Raw genomic sequence first — 16,063 nt, 5'->3', positions numbered from 1 at the left:
TTTCACTGAACGAAAAATTCATAAGGAAGCTGAACACAAAGTAAACCCATATGAATCAGTGACGTATGGGTCACCCCGCAAATCATAGAACTTTTTTTACCGCGTTGAGCAGTACTGCACTTGAAAACGATTATCAAGAGAATGCAAAATTTACAGACAATTGTCAAGAATACACGTATTAAAGCTGTTCTACCCGTTCTCGGCTGTCGTCTGAGCCTGCACTCATGCATTCGTCTCGCTGTTCTTCGGCTTCGGTCGCCAATGGGGCGTACTCCTTGTTCCTGAAAACTTATTTCGGCAGTGGTGATAGGATGGCTTGCTCGTGGATTCAGAGATTCAGAGTTGATTTCATATTAATTTTCGAATTCGTAAGAAATGGTTGACTGACTATAAACCCTGCGTCGTCTTGGCTCTTATGGATCTCATACTGGATGTTACTTTTATTAATTTGTTTGCATAAAATAAAAGCCCGAAGTTTCTGACGTTACTCAATCCGCTTAGAATGTGGCAACGCGCGCTCTTCGATTCAGAATCGCCTGAGATTCACGATTCTGGTCCATGCAATGAGTCAGTATCTCGAATCAATTTCCTCCCCAGACAAACCTGATAACCACTTATCGACCCAGGAAGGAAAGTTTGATATACAAGTTGTTCCGAAATCTGCTTTTTGACAAGTATAGAGCGGGCGGCGGTGATCGACATTGTTGTACCATGTAACTTAGCTACTTTTTCACGCTTTCATTTCGTTTCAAAAGTTTGAAATTCTGATCGGAAGAATTTGAACTATAATTAACATTGACCGCGAGCAAATGAAGTTTCGAAATAGCATTTGGCAGGAACTAATCTTTTTGAAATCATTAACTCTTCATGCTTACCTTATTTTATTGCTGTTCTTCCTCTGAATAGGGAGTTGAGTGAAATTGAAATTGCTTTGAGTGTGTGTTTGTTGTTTGGTTATAAATGATCTGAAAAAGTCTGAATAATTCCGTTTCGGTGTGAATTTTCTAACAACTTCTAAAGGTTTAGAGAGAGAAGAGAGAGGGAAGAGAGACTTTGCACTATATAATTTTCAAAATCCTCTAAAACGTGCAATCAAGCAGTGATTTCAGGAGAGCGAAAAGAAATAAGTGGATGTACAACAAATGAGGATCGAATTTTAAAATGAATCATTTAACACATTCTTTTACCATCCAATGCGCGGCTGGTGAAATAGCATTTCTTTAAAAATGGCTGGAAAAGCATTTAGAATTCTTTTTTGATCACTGGAACGTCTAAGAGGTTGGATTCGAATCTGATGATTTTTATAGTTAGGAACTACTTTCAGATAGCTCATTTTATCTTTTCAACTGCCCTTTGAAAGGAACACGACAACATATTCGCAAATAGCGAAAAAAAACGAAAACTTACGAGTGCGCTTTTGCGGGAAGAACCACCATCCAGAATGTTTGCCGGTAGCGAGAAGACATAACACAGTACAGCACAAAATTCACAGATGAGTTAAGGAGTGAGAGCAGATCCAAGATGTCACCCAAATGAAAATACAGGTACCTGAAAACAGCATCCTGTAGATAACAAAATTAGGTTCATGAAAAGACTAGCATGCTGAAATGTCTTTTCATCAGTTCTTTGCTTCCAAGTTAGATGAAAAACTCACTTTCGTTAGACATAAAGCTTTAAATGATTTTTTTCAGATGAAGAAAGAATGTAATTTCCACGCACATGTAGAAGATGCAAACTATCTTGCCCATGATAGCTTCAGATCGTACGGAGCAGAATGTTGATTGTAAATTATAGTAGGGTCAAAAACGAAATAAGGTACGTCGCAGTTGCTTAAGCGGCTGCGCTGGCAGTGGCACTGTAGATCGTACCGATTGTGATCAAGAGAGACCCCTACAAGCACTACCTACCGCTGTAGGTCACGATGATTTCACGTCGTTTCCAGCCGCCATCTCTACCGCACCGCTAGGAGCGCAGCTGCTTACGCAACCGCATCGTGCTTTAAGTCGTTTTGATCCGACTATACTAAGAGTGCAACATAGAGCACGTAACCTTTATAGGAGCTAGTTGAAAATGGCGCAAACGAATGTACATCAGCTAAAAAGTTCTATTCCTGTTCGCTATTTCTTCTGCACATTTAAACGTAAGTCACCTTTAGAGGTGCGCAAATATTTTCAGATCCGTTTTGCTTTTTAGTAAGCATATGATATTCACACAATTTCTTGCTTTGTCGCTTACTTGTGGACATCTGCAGTGTAGATGGCGCAGAGAATTGCAATGACTCCCTGAGGCAATTCTGTGATCAGAAAAACGGCCAGTATAACTACCAACATGGTTGTAGTCCTGTCTGTTTTGTAAGATTTCCTTAAAATATGAGATTTTAACAAATGTCCTACGTTCCTTGGAGTGCACGTATTATTATTATTATGTAAATGAAAAAGCTAGATAGGTAAGAACGTCACAATGAATGGTTACTTCTTCGTGTAATTGGTGGCGTCGACTGCACTGGTATTGTTGAGGCTCACGTTGGTGAGTTTCCTACGATGTTGCTCCGCCTGTCGTATCTTATTTACGAGACCAAAACTAAGGATCATGAGCAAAATGCATGGAATGACCTAAAAATAAGAATCATTTCGTTGCAAGTCCTTCTCAATTCTGTTAGCAAGACTTTAGTGGATTATAGTCACCTATACTTTCATGCTATTATTGGTGCATTTCTCAAGGATAAAGGACAAGGTGTCCGGCGTTAGCCAATCCGCTTGGGATAAAGGCCCCCACGTTCACTTCAATTCTGAATCGTTTGAGTTTTACGAACGTGTATCTGGCCTATGCAATGACTTGCGGTGGCTAGCCGATGTGTCAAGTCAGTGTTATTATCCTCCCAAACAAGTTTGGTACCAATTTATCGACCCGGCGGAATGAAAGGCTTGGTGAGCACTGGGCGGATTCGAACCTCCGATCGATTGTGCAGGAAGCGGATCCTCTAACCGCTACACTAAACCTGCCCGTAGTGAGCCAGTTACACGTTCGCAAACCCTTGCAGTGGCTAGCCGATGTGTCAAGTCAGTGTTTTTATTCTCATGGACAAGTCTGGTACTAATTTATCGACCCAGAAGGGATGAATGGCCTGGTGAACACTAGAACGGATTCGAACCTCCGAGCGATCGTGTAGACTCTAACTGCGCCACGCCTGCCCGGTGCATTTCATACGAGTGGAATCCCTCAAACTAAAGTCAGCATACTCTACTTCCTGTTTCAATAGTAGTTGTAAAGAACTCTGGAGTGTTCACTAGTATCTCTCACCGCATGGTTCTTTAAGGCATCACCCCACGAATCTGGGGTGTTGCGGGTTTCAGGTGAGTTATGCCTATACGGATTCGTAGATTATGGAGAGAAGGGTGATTCCGTCCAATCTTTACTAATCGCCGTAAAAAAACGGCCCGGAAGATACGGCTTCAAGCGTTCCGGCGCGTTATTTTCTACAACGAGTTCGATTGGGGCGCGCCAGCCTGAGCACGCGCATATTCCGAATCGTTTTCTACATCAATTAGGAAGAAATGGACGAAATCACCCTCCTCTCCATAATATACGACCCCCTATAGAAACTCTCCACCTGAAATCCGTACCACCTCAGATTCATGGGGTGATGCCTTTAAGATAATTTATGATGAAGAGATTCGAGATTAATCGACTGCTCTTCTATAAATAAGCAAATTATATTTCACGAGAAATTTCCAGTGTTCATTTGGAATTTGCTTAATTTCTCACGACTTTTGCAGTGTTCGAATAAAGTTTGCAGAAGTGATGTAGAAGGACCGCATCGATAAAGACCTATGAGACCTACATAGAATTAAGGCGCGGATTCAATTGTTATTCTTTGATTTGCTCAGGCACGTTCCTGAAAATTGGGGCTGTCTTTTATTGAAAGGGCTTCTAAGTGTGTATTCTGTTCTACAACGTCTTACTTCATCGTCAAGAACACCTCCCCATAAATGAACGCTGTTAGTATATTTCGACACCAAATATTAAAAGTCAACAACTTGATTACCTTAAAAACAATCCCAATCATCCAAATGTTCATTTTGAAGAGACTACAATTATTTGCCGTTGCTTGTTTGCTAACCTAAACTGTTATTAGGAAAGTTCTATTGATATGAACTACATTAAATATAAAACAGTAATCCTTGCAGTAAATGTATAAATTGGCTCCGAGTAGTTTGAAGGATAAAGTGCTACGCATCGGGGAGATGGCTGCCAAACCCCTTCATGGTAAAGAGAGATCTCATGGACGAATACGTTTGGTATGCACATGATAAACACGCATACGTAGATCACAATGCAAAGTTTCCATGCGAACTTTGGACGTTGCCACGTGCTGAAAAACAGTTATATGCCGTTACGATGCACTGTTAAACAAATAATTTGAAAATAAGTACCACTGATCAAGAAACAGGCGATTTAAAAATTAATTACTAGAACATAAGGTACGGATACCAGCTATACCGGAGTTTTGGAATCTCAATATTTTTATATTCATACTACTACATCATACTCATACTTAGATGCTTCTAGAAAACGATAAATACCATATGTAAATGCATCACTCCACGAATCTGATGTGGTACGGATTTCAGGTATTCGTATATTCGTATACAGGATATTAGATTATGGAGAGGGGGTGATTTCGTCCATTTCTTCCTAATTGCCGTAAAAAAACGGCCCGGAAGATGCCGCGCCGCACAAGGCTGGCGCGGCATCTTCCGGGCCGTTTTTACGGCAATTAGGAAGAAATGGACGGAATCACCTTCCTCTCCATAGTCTTCCATCCCGTATACGAATACTCCACTTGAAATTTGCACCACCTCAGATTCGTGGGGTGATGTCTTTAATGGATAACGATACAATAGTGGATGTAATGGACATATTTAATATGCAATATTGATGTCAATGATCATAGTCTCCTGGTCGAGTCTCTTGGTCCAAGAATTGTCACAATACGGTGTTTCCAGTATGGTGAAATGCAAACGTTGAAAACGCAAACCTATTGAGTCTTGCAACCCTTAAAGTCATTCGTCGAATGAAAGCCATCGCCACTGCCAACCATAATGAAGTAGTATGCAAGTTTATGCTAAGTGCAACGTGCCAGAGAAGGAAAAGCATCCAGCCATGGGTTAATGTGGGGCTGCTGAAATACATATCTAAACAGGAGAACGTCAATTTGTACAAAGGAGGTCTAATGCTCTTGTATCTACGCTGCTCCTGAGGAACTATAATGATGTCTAAAGGCAGCATAGCACGAATCCGACGTGTTGAGGGAATCCGTGGAAAAGTTAGAGATGGGGTTATAGAATGTGCGATTCGGAGTGGTTTCGCTCATATCTTCCTAATCGTCGTAAAAAAAAAAATAGAGTGGAAGACCCCTTTTTTAACGACGACTTCTGTTGCAACGCGCACCATCGTCCACGCGTCGCGCCCAAGTGCGAGTGTTGGAAGATTAATGAGGTCTCTTCATCACCCTGTTCATGTAAAACCAATGGATAGGCTGCTGAGGGAAGCAGAACGTGTTTTAACGTTCCTAAACATAAAAGAAGCGGCTCCAACGCCTTTTTCTCAGCGATTAGGGAGAGAGGAGCGGGACCACCCTGACCCCGCGATCTGCAACCCCATCTTCAACTTTTTCCACGGATTTTCTCACCAGATGATCAGATTCGTGGTATGCTACTTCTAGGATAACAAAAATCTCGCATACATATATAAGGTTACGGTGGTTTTTTGTGATAAACAACGAGGTTATTTTGAGAGCTAGGAAATCCTCTAAAGCTACTGACTTAAGCATGTTGCATTTCTCGCAAGGTACGTACGCAAGGAGTTGCAAATTTTAAAGCGAATAACATGGTCCGATACAAATAATCAATCATGAAAATTGTCCTTCGAGATAAAGGAACAATTGCAGGCTTGCCGATTGTATGAACAAATTTGTGATGAGTATTTTTCGTCTCTTATGACCTAACATCTTGTTCCGGACATTGTGCATGCAACTTGTTGAAGATGTAGTTCAAGCAACAACAGACTGCGCCATGAGACTGTATCAAAATGCCGTACCCAGTTCGCGAAGCAGAACCTTAGAAAAAATTAAGGTAAAAATGGAAATGGCACACAACACCACCCGCATACTGCCTAATATTCAGAAGCGAAAGGAGTTCAAGATTTGCATTTCAATGACGGAGCAAAAGACGAACACATTTACTTGGGATGTGCGAGACTCAAATTCAAAGAGAAATCATTGGCGTATCAATCCACTTGGCATGCGCCAACGCGTTTACTGGAATTCGTTATCGTTGATGTTTTGGAACACGTGTTGACCTATACAATGACTTACTGGGGTCAGCGATGTGAGTGTTTTTGTCCTCTCAGACAAGCCTGGCACCAATTTATGGACCCTGGAGGGATGAAAGGCTTGGTTTGCACTAGGGGAGTTTCGAACCTTCGACCGTGTGGCTACAACGGACCTCTAACCGACTGCGTCACACGCGCCCGTACGAGACAAGGAGTGGAAAACCAAATAAAGCTAGAGTCATAGAAGAGATCTCATTTTGCATTACGTAAATGAAACCGGAAGAGTGGATTGGTTATACACAAATGCGCTTCTAGAGTAGTCAGCGCAACACTACTAGTAATTCATACATCATGTTTCAAAAATTGCGCAGCTCTAATACACAAATGTAACCGACTCTCTCTCTTCATTCTTAATTACATGCTTTGTAAGCCAGCCTATGTCATTTTGCTCACTTCAGACGCTTTTTTGCCCTACTCAAACCTCATTCCGACAACAGGCTCCCACCCACTGCAAATACCCTGAACATAAAGTGTGACATGGTAATGGCCCCATCTCTGGATCAGATACTGATTTGACAGACTTTGCAGATCCTGTGAATCACCAAAAATACTTTCACATATCGAAGCTTTTTTGAAAAAGCCGTACGATTTGGCAGGATGTAGGTACAAAAATATCAGTGGGCAATAGAGATGGGGGAGAGTAAAAATCATTAATTGTGAAAATTGTGGAAAAAACACGAAAACCTCGTACGTTGAAGATTCTTGAAGGCAGCATACGAACGACGTGGTGAGGGAAAAGGTAGATATACGGAAAAAGAGGAGAAGGGAAAAGCTAGTTATGAGGTTGTAGATTTCGGGATTCGGCGTGGTATCGCTCATCTCTCCCTTATCGTTGTTAAAAAAAGGGCTTGGAACAGCTTCTATTCCTAGGAAGTACGTTAGAACGCGCACACTGTAGTCCACTCAGCAGTCTATTCCTTGGTTTCACATGAATAGGCTGGTGAGGAGAACTCATTAATCTCCGACCCTCACACTTGGAGAGGGCGTGTGGCGGGTTACGACGTTTAGGGAGAGGTGAGCGGAACAATGCCGAGTCCTCCAATCTACAACACGATCTCCAGCTTCTCCCGCTGGTTCTCTCACTAGGTCAGATTCTTGGTATGCTGCCTTTAATTCCTCGAATATATCACGCTTCTCGCTTTTTACGACAAAACAAGTGGTGAGTGTCACAGTATACAGTAAAATAGAAAGAAATGATCAATATACTACCAACTTGAAGAAGAGTTTACTATCTAAAAAAAAGAACAGATTCCAAAAACTTAAGAAATAATAAATACTCACCATGTCGTTCGTCTTCTTACGACGAAATGAACTATATAGATTAGGTAGGACGCCATTGTACCAATATCGCATATGGCAACCGCTGTGAGGACACAATTAACGGCAGAGTTCCTCATAGTAGGTCGTGATAGCACTATGACATGCACGATATTTGTTAAGATTCCGAAAACGCATAGTCCCACGCAAACGACACCGTGGATAGGTGCATAAAGGCTGAAATAATGGGAAGTTTGATGTGTTGAGTCGACATTGCGTTCTTCTTACTTTTCATCGTTTTTCGAGTAAATAATATTCGCGCGTACAAATCACCTTTTTTGCATTACCCACACGTTAGTAGGTCACGATTGGCGAAGGAAGTCCTTGAAAAGGATTGTTTTTTTTGACACCAGGTGCAAGTAAACGAGAATCATCAGCCTTCGTAAAGATACAATAAGAACTTCGTACCCGATTTCACCCCTACTGAAAAGCTGTCATCGATTTTTCCAACCAGCGCGACTGCTCGAGTGGTGACCAACAAGAATACAGCAATTCTTAAAGCAAACAAAACTTACAGCTTAATTTCTAATAAAACGAGAAATGTACTTGCTAGGAAATTGAAATCGTAAAATCGTAAGCTTTGGAACAATCATGATATGTTGATATCTTGATATATATATAATATATATTATATATATATATATATATATAATAACGGGCTCACTCTGTCACGTGGTGTGTGTGTGTGTGTGTGTGTGTGTGTGTGTGTGTGTGTGTGTGTGTGTGTGTGTGTGTGTGTGTGTGTGTGTGTGTGTGTGTGTGTGTGTGTGTGTGTGTGTGTGTGTGTGTGTGTGTGTGTGTGTGTGTGTGTGTCAGTCACGAAATTCGAAAAGAGGGGATCCACCGGCGTCGGATTGGTGCGCCGGCGCCAGATACTTATGGAAGGGGGAGCAACGAGTCCCAGGGCGTCGAGTTGGTGCGCCGGCGACAGAAAGCTATAAAATGGGATGCGACGTGTCCACAGACGTCGGATTGGTGCGCCGGCGCCAGATACGTATGAAAGGGGTCGACGGGTTCCAGGGCGTCGGGTTGGTGCGCCGGCGTCGCAAAGCTATAAAATGGGTTCGAATTCCTTTGTCATGGTGTAGAAGTATCGCGCAGTAACTTCGTGTGCATGTCGAAAAAGGTAAATGGGACGTTACAAACTTTTCATAGTTGTATCCACTTTCCGCGTTGCTTTCCACCTCTGTGACTCCTCCGTTCCTCAGAAAGTGGAAACGCGCGTGCAAACGGCTGCTTAAATAGCAGCACGCTGTTTATGTGATCTGACGTGGAACGCTATCTTTATCAGTACGGTGATGTCGTCCATGTCATTTCATGTTAAAACATTATTCTGCGGTAACTGTTAGGGAGAAACAAGAGGAAAACCCATACTTCGAGTAGTACTTTTAAGTCGCGTCTACATTGTGTTGGGAACGAAGGCGTGTTTGAAGCTAAAGTTTGAGTATTCTCCAAGTGTGGAACTGACGGGTTTAGAAAGAAAACTATGAAACCTTCCGCCTTTATTTATAATAAACAAGAGGAAAAAAGGAAGAAGGCGTTGTTAGAACAACACAAATCTATTTTCAGAGAATTACAGAGAGAAAGAGAATAAATAAACTACTAATAATTTTTATTGATCAGTGAAGAAGAGCGAAGCGAACACCACAGAAATTCTGAAATCCGGCTTTAGCCGGACTTTCAGACTGGTTATTTATAAACGAAAAACTCTGAGTATATAAACGCTTTCACTACATGGTGTTACTCTCTGTTTCTACTCCTTCCCATTATCTTATAGACAACACTTTTGCTCCGAAGTACTGCTTCTCAAAGCAAGTATCTACTAACCAAGCCTCTACTACTTCCGACTTTTTTCTTTTAAAAATCATATGAATGTGCAAAAAGCACAACTAAGTTTATGTGGTAACTGAACTCATTGATCACGACTCTCGTTCAAAAGTTTCGTGATAATTCATCAGTAAAATTTTTATCTTGGTTAAAAGTCTACTAATGCTGCTGTTTGATCGTTCAATGATGGATGTTCATGATTTGGTGATTGGGAATGCTCATTCTGTTTCTATGTTTTTTTTTACTGCATTGAAAGAGAGGGGGGCGGATGTAGCGCAGTAGGTAAGAAATTCGGCTGATGGCTGGCTTTTGCTGATTGCACTATCGATCATTCTTTCGAAATTCCCCTAGTGCTAGATAGACACATCGGATAGCCACCGCAAGTCATCACAAGTCAGCACGTGCGTTCTCAATCCTTAAACAATTCTGATTTAAAGTCGAACGTGTAGACGCATTTCCATTGGGGTTGGCCAACGCCATGCACTTTATCCGCCTTATCGAAGGGGTGGTATCCTGGTCCCCTTACTTCTACGTCGATATCAACGCAAATGCATATTTGACTTGCAAATAAGTTACTCTTCTAGAACGTGGTATAACAAAAGACCACAGGAATAATTTAGGCTCACGGAGAAATTTTAGGAACCACAGGAAATGTAATGTAGAATCCTTACAAAACAATAGGATCTCTCTCAAACTAACTTCATGAGTCCTAGTTACAAAACCAGGAGCAACAACTACTTTCATGTAGATATGAGACAATTCAGTGGCATAGTTAAATTTAAATTTAGCTATGAAAAAGTTGAAAACTGAAAAAGCGATCGCTAGGCACAGAAAATTCGAAACTTCCATCTTTAGCCATTTATTATGTTAATCGAAAATATTGGGGAAGGGTGTACCGCATTCGGTAAGGCTGCCTTTAGAGTTCACAGCCTAAGAGGTTCCACTGCGACCGCATGATCAATCAATGCTTCGAATCCCCCCTGATGCTCACCAAGCCTTTCATCCCTCCGGGGTCGATAAATTGGTACCAGACTTGTCTGGGAGGATAAAAACACTGACTCCACACATCGGCTAGCCACTGCAAGTCATTGTATAGGCCAGTTACGCGTTCGTAACCTCAAACGATTTTGAATTGAAGTGAACGTGGAGACGCATTCCAAGCGGATTGATTAAAGCCAGACACCTTGTTCACACTTTATCCTTTGATCGGAAATATTCACTAGTCCACTAGTGCGGAACTTCTGTTCCAAATACAGAGAATATAACAATATCATTACAGATCACAATTCATCAATTCAATCAATTCGATTAATGCTTTAAAACTTCGGTGTTTCACTACCGGTTGCTTACACTTTCTTCAGAAACGCGTCTGTTGAATAATAGTCGGTGCCTCACCGGAACTATCTAAGGACATTTGGTTACTTACATACATTGATGATCTGAGGAAAGCTTAAACGAAACTCTATCGAAAGTCCTAAGGAGAAGAAAACTAAACTCTTATCAGCTTTCCTTCGATATCACCTCTGGCTTTTGATTTCTAAGCCTCCGCAAAGTTTTGCGAACAACACCTTTCAAAAATCCATGCACATAATAAACAACATAATGCACGTAGGACGAAATTTTCCAAAGAGCCATCAATGTTGAAAATGTTCTGGTGGGCTTCACTAAAGTACTTGGGAACATGAAGAGATTAAAAATAAAATTAAATTAAATAAGAATGAAAAATGAAAAGAGGAGTTCCAGTCGTTACTAATCGTATAATATTTCCACTTTTTCCTGCGCTCAAACCAACACTGACTATTTTTCGAGATGCTAGAGAAGAAGAGAAAGGAATGGGATCGCAGACGCGAAGGTGGAAAAAATTGGCAGTTACAGTAGAACTTTTAACGATTCGTTTGACGCGATTCGATATCTACCTATAATTTTTGCAGAAAATACAAAAGCTTTAAACGGTTTCAGAATAATAGGGCGCAACTTTGGGGCTACCTAGACTCTTGTGCAAATGTACAAAATCTTTTCAGAGTTAAGTTGCTAGACGTATTGTACACGTTCGCAGAAATGATGAAATGAAATGTGTTATGTTAAACCATTTCATGTCGTCCCTCATTAAAAAAACCTCGTTTTGATGTTGCTTAAAATATTCGCCATCCTAACACAACATACGTTGTTAAAACGGAATTCTTATTCATCACCTTCGGAAGTTTTCCAATGTGTAAAGAAAGTTGCGCGTTGAATTTTGGCTCAAGTCGAAGAGTGGAGTATCGTTGGGACATTCCATGCCTTATCGGAAGCATGGAAGGGACATCGACCTGCAGAAAAAAAGCTTATATGTACGTGATGATCCATTGGTACAAATAGTGATACGTGAATGAACGAATAAAATGTTTATTGAGTGAATACATATATACTCCCTCCAACTCTAGTGTCAACTATCATAAAATAATATGAAAGGATGAACATGAACAGATTTTAAAAGGTGAAAAGCCAGATTCACCGCTGATGGAGTGGATCACACAAAGAGAGCTTAAAAGAAGACAGAACATGGGATCACCCATAAATAATACGTATTTTCGACAGCTCTGGAAGTTTTTCGTAACGGAAGATGAATATTGGAGAAGAACATTGAAATTCTGCGAAAAAGATGAATGAAGACTATAGAAAACAAAAGAGAATATATTTTGGTGTGTCAACTGTCATAATATCACTGATTCTTTGCTTCGCTTTTAGGAAATAAACGAAGCACAGAATACTATACAAATACTGCAATGAAGCACATGGTTTTTGGGATGGCCCCATATGTACATACAGCTGATATTCAGCTGTATGTACATATGGGGCCATCCCAAAAACCATGTGCTATACATACATCTGGAAGATGACAGTTGACACAGTAGACAGCAGTACCAAATAATTCTGCAGTGATCAATCGCAATGAAAGGTAAACGTTAAGAGAACAGTGCTCTCAACAATTTGATGAAGGCGGAAGATTACGCCTGCACTCAAGAAGTATATAGAGAGCAAAGAAATCAAATAAACTCAAACGTTAAGTGTTCTCCTAAAAGAAACTTTTTGTTGTATTTTCTTTGGCATTGCTTACAACAAAGAATGAAGGAATTTTTTTCTTTGAGGAAAAGTAATTCTTTCCAATAAAAACATCTATAGATAGGAAACGCTTTTGTTTATGCTAGTTTCCTTTTAAAAATTGCACAAGACATGAGGAAAAATGACACAAGTATTCAGACTACTATTCAACTAAAAATTATTGGCAGAAAAATTTCAAAACAATGAAAATAATCTGAGCAATTCTCAATCAATGCGTAGGTGACTTCTTCGTTAAGTAAGCAAAGTAGCAGTAGCAGTAGCAGCAGTAGCAAGTAAGTTAAGCATTTTTCATCCACAAAAAAGAGTAGGAAGAGCAGTAGAAGTGGTCTGTGATAAGAAAAAAAGCACAACAGAAAAAAAACAGAGCTCCCCATCGGGAGATACTGTATGCGATACTTCAGATCACTTTTTTTGTTTGAAAAACAAACAATGAATGTGGCACTGTTGGAAATATGGAGCGTCGAACATAACATTTTAGATGTCCAACGATCGCCGGGTATGCGTGCTTCGGGGGCACACATTCGTGATATTTTGAGGCTATTTCCAACAGCATTCATAGCAGACCTCAGGAATTCTGAGGAAAATGCATGAAGTGAGTGAACAATCTTTACGAATCTAGATTTGAATGATAAAAACAGTGGTCTAATTAAGTGAGACAAATAGTGATAAACGATAAGATGTTCTAACAGCGAATAAAAATAGACATTCTAAAAGGGCCGCTAATAATAGACACGGAACATTTTCAGTTTATGAAGACATTACTGATTAATTGTAATATTACTCAATTTACTCTCGATTACAAGTAAGATGACCTGAGACACAAAAAAGAAATCACATGAAAATTTTTGGTGTCAGGACTTCGTCACCGCGCCAACGCCATTTCTCACTCCTCTGCATGCAGACTTAACAACCTACGGATGGCATCCGCTCTACTAACACTATTTCTTGCGGTGCAGCTGCTGTGACAGCTTAGCGGAAATGTTGACGATATTCTGACGATTGACGTTAGTTCGCAGCAACGGGCTTAAACTATCGAATACTATAAAACCTAATGTTTGCGGGTTTACATCGTCCTTATTATTTTTGGCATTGTTGAGAACTACTCCTTGCACTGACCGCCCAGCTTGTCGCCGTCCCAGTTGACCTTGTTATTCGGACAGTGAGGGCAAGTATGCGAGAGAGAACAAGGAGAAAATGTATGAAGACTACTGTTCGTGGAGTGGGCCATAAAATTTCCGAATGTAGACTGACCACGATATGCCTCCGAAACACCGCAAATTGGTTGCTCAACGTAAATATTTTTGCAGACAGTACGACTGAAGCACACTCACAGCACACTGAAGGACACCTTTCGTTGTTCGAGATTTTCAGTGCAGCAGATTCGGTGCGAGGATAAAGTACATGTGACTGTGTACAAGTGGATGGCACTGAATTCGGTTTTGCTCCACCGCTAATCTGCCCAAGAGGAACAGATAACGAAGCATTCAGAATTGTCGTCGATGATTTTTTCTAAAGAAAACTTGCGCAAGGAAGTTTTTCACAGTACATCAGCAGAGCAAACTTTGATTGATGAAAGATCTTATTGAATTAGGCTGTATATACGTCACTGTATCGGTGCAAAGAAGGTGAATGAAACTAGGTTGGCCTGAGGCGGTTTCGAACCATTGAGAGCGCAAGTGAAGTGGGATCTTTCAGCAAGAGCAACAACGTCCATCTACCGAGTAAATAAAAGAAAACGACACACGTGCACACGTTGCCGCGATTCCACGTATATCATCTGACTGACTCTAAAATTAAATTCGTGGCTGGAATTAAAATTTAACCACTCTAGTGTCAAATATAGAGCAATGGAACTCCATATCATCATAGGAACAACAAATCACTTAAACTTTAATGTAAAGCATCTCATTGCTGCAAGCGTCTCATTGCAGTTTGAATCAGTTTTCGTGCGAACAAGAAAGAAATTGTGCAGCAGTTGCCGTGTACAGTTTCATTGAAAATCGGCATGCCGGATTGATTCGCGTACTTTTTCGTTTTCTCGTTTGCAGGCAAACATGAGGTTGATTTCATCTTGATTAAGCAGCCTTTTTCTCTAAGATGAGAGTCGAAATTCACTGCGGTTTGTTTCCTCAAATGCCTACTCTAATCTAACTGAAATTCTCCAAGACTAAATTTTTCTCAAACATTGCCTGAAATATCAATACTCAACGAACTTGACGCCACACTGCAGCAGTTATTCAGTTACTCGATTAATCGGCGTGCTGATATTATCGCATGACTTGATCATTCTGATCTTCGACAAGTCCTGCCGTACTCGAACATGGCTTTGCCACTCTGTAGAAACCGAATGTGATAACCGCCGGGAGTTCAGAATAACGAAACGGAGAGTCATTAGCAACAATTCCGCACTCTCTCAGCGCCCGCTTTTGCAGTTTGCGGAACAACGCACTGCAGCACCACCAAGGAACCTCTTGAGGTGCATTTTTACAACTGTAGCAGGGTTTTTCAACTAAGCTGGACATCACGGATTGAAACATGTACATGCGATGCTCATTACCTTCCATGGAGTAAAAATTCGTCTCTTTGATAGAACCAGACGATTACGAGCAAATTTCTCTATAATAGTTCTACACTTAAGCAGACAGTTTCTCTGAAAATTTAATAGAGATTCTGACAGGGATTCTGTCGTTATTTTGTAAAGCAAGGGTTGGCTACCATTGCTTAAAAATTATCCGAAAAATGACTAGCAAATGTAACAGTGCGGATTGAATTAAAACCAGTGATAGAAAAGGAAAACAAAACGCTCATATAATTTTGAAAAGCGCGATAAAATATTTCAAGAAGTCAGAAACCCTTTTGTAACCCAAGCGGCATATCTTAAAAAAATGCAAGGCAGTAACAGAATTGCGGTTATCAGGACTGAAGGAGTAACGTGAAAACAAAGGATTACAAAGAAATTTTAGACGAGAAAAGCATATAGTTTATAGCACATAGTGAATTGAACACATAGTTCCTTAGATTCCACTGCTAAATACAATGGCAAAAAAGGAAGGAGAAGTACAAGGAATAACTAAAGAGTGCAGGAAGATATATAGAAATCTTATTTTTTTATTGTGTGCGAATATTGTTATGACCCTATTTCGAAAATAAAGTGAAGGCCAGGCAAGTAAATGAGGAAATTGTGCAAGTGTTTGTTTTTACTTCATTCCTCAACCAGCACTACATTTCCTTTAGAAACATTCGATTAAAAAATTATTGTAAAATTCTTGGCGAACGTTTGCGTTTTTGTTTTGTCTGAGGTGGGTGCTTTTAGCTGAGATAATTCACTTCAAAGATAACATATTCTAGCGACAAGTTGAGCGGCGATTTCTTCTTACAAGACTCCGCTATATACGCAAACAGAATTGACATGTTTATCACTAAA

At 40.5% G+C, this 16,063-nt stretch overlaps 2 protein-coding genes across 3 annotated transcripts; both read right to left on the bottom strand.

The window, feature by feature from the left end:
• Window positions 1-2: 2 nt before the first annotated feature.
• Window positions 3-7,994, bottom strand: RB195_014230 (uncharacterized protein; the record flags this gene model as incomplete). 2 transcript variants are annotated; one of them, XM_064204393.1, is made up of 11 exons in its annotated part: window positions 3-5; window positions 194-281; window positions 876-965; window positions 1,408-1,548; window positions 2,236-2,361; window positions 2,473-2,612; window positions 4,046-4,120; window positions 4,186-4,372; window positions 5,039-5,182; window positions 7,675-7,887; window positions 7,984-7,994. In XM_064204393.1, the coding sequence occupies 11 exons, from the start codon at window positions 7,992-7,994 to the stop codon at window positions 3-5; spliced, it is 1,218 nt and encodes a 405-aa protein (XP_064060273.1). The 2 variants fall into 2 exon arrangements, with proteins under 2 accessions (XP_064060273.1, XP_064060274.1); XM_064204392.1 differs by lacking the exon at window positions 3-5 and having other exon boundaries at window positions 179-281.
• A 10-nt stretch (window positions 7,995-8,004) lies between these two features.
• RB195_014229 (uncharacterized protein) lies at window positions 8,005-11,810 on the bottom strand (the record flags this gene model as incomplete). The annotated part of the gene is made up of 4 exons (XM_064204391.1): window positions 8,005-8,033; window positions 8,119-8,204; window positions 8,857-8,946; window positions 11,701-11,810. The coding sequence occupies 4 exons, from the start codon at window positions 11,808-11,810 to the stop codon at window positions 8,005-8,007; spliced, it is 315 nt and encodes a 104-aa protein (XP_064060272.1).
• Between the last annotated feature and the right edge of the window lie 4,253 nt (window positions 11,811-16,063).

Source organism: Necator americanus, chromosome V (assembly GCF_031761385.1).
Source record: "Necator americanus strain Aroian chromosome V, whole genome shotgun sequence".
Classification (NCBI taxonomy): domain Eukaryota; kingdom Metazoa; phylum Nematoda; class Chromadorea; order Rhabditida; family Ancylostomatidae; genus Necator; species Necator americanus.
This window is presented reverse-complemented; position numbering and strand designations above follow the sequence as displayed.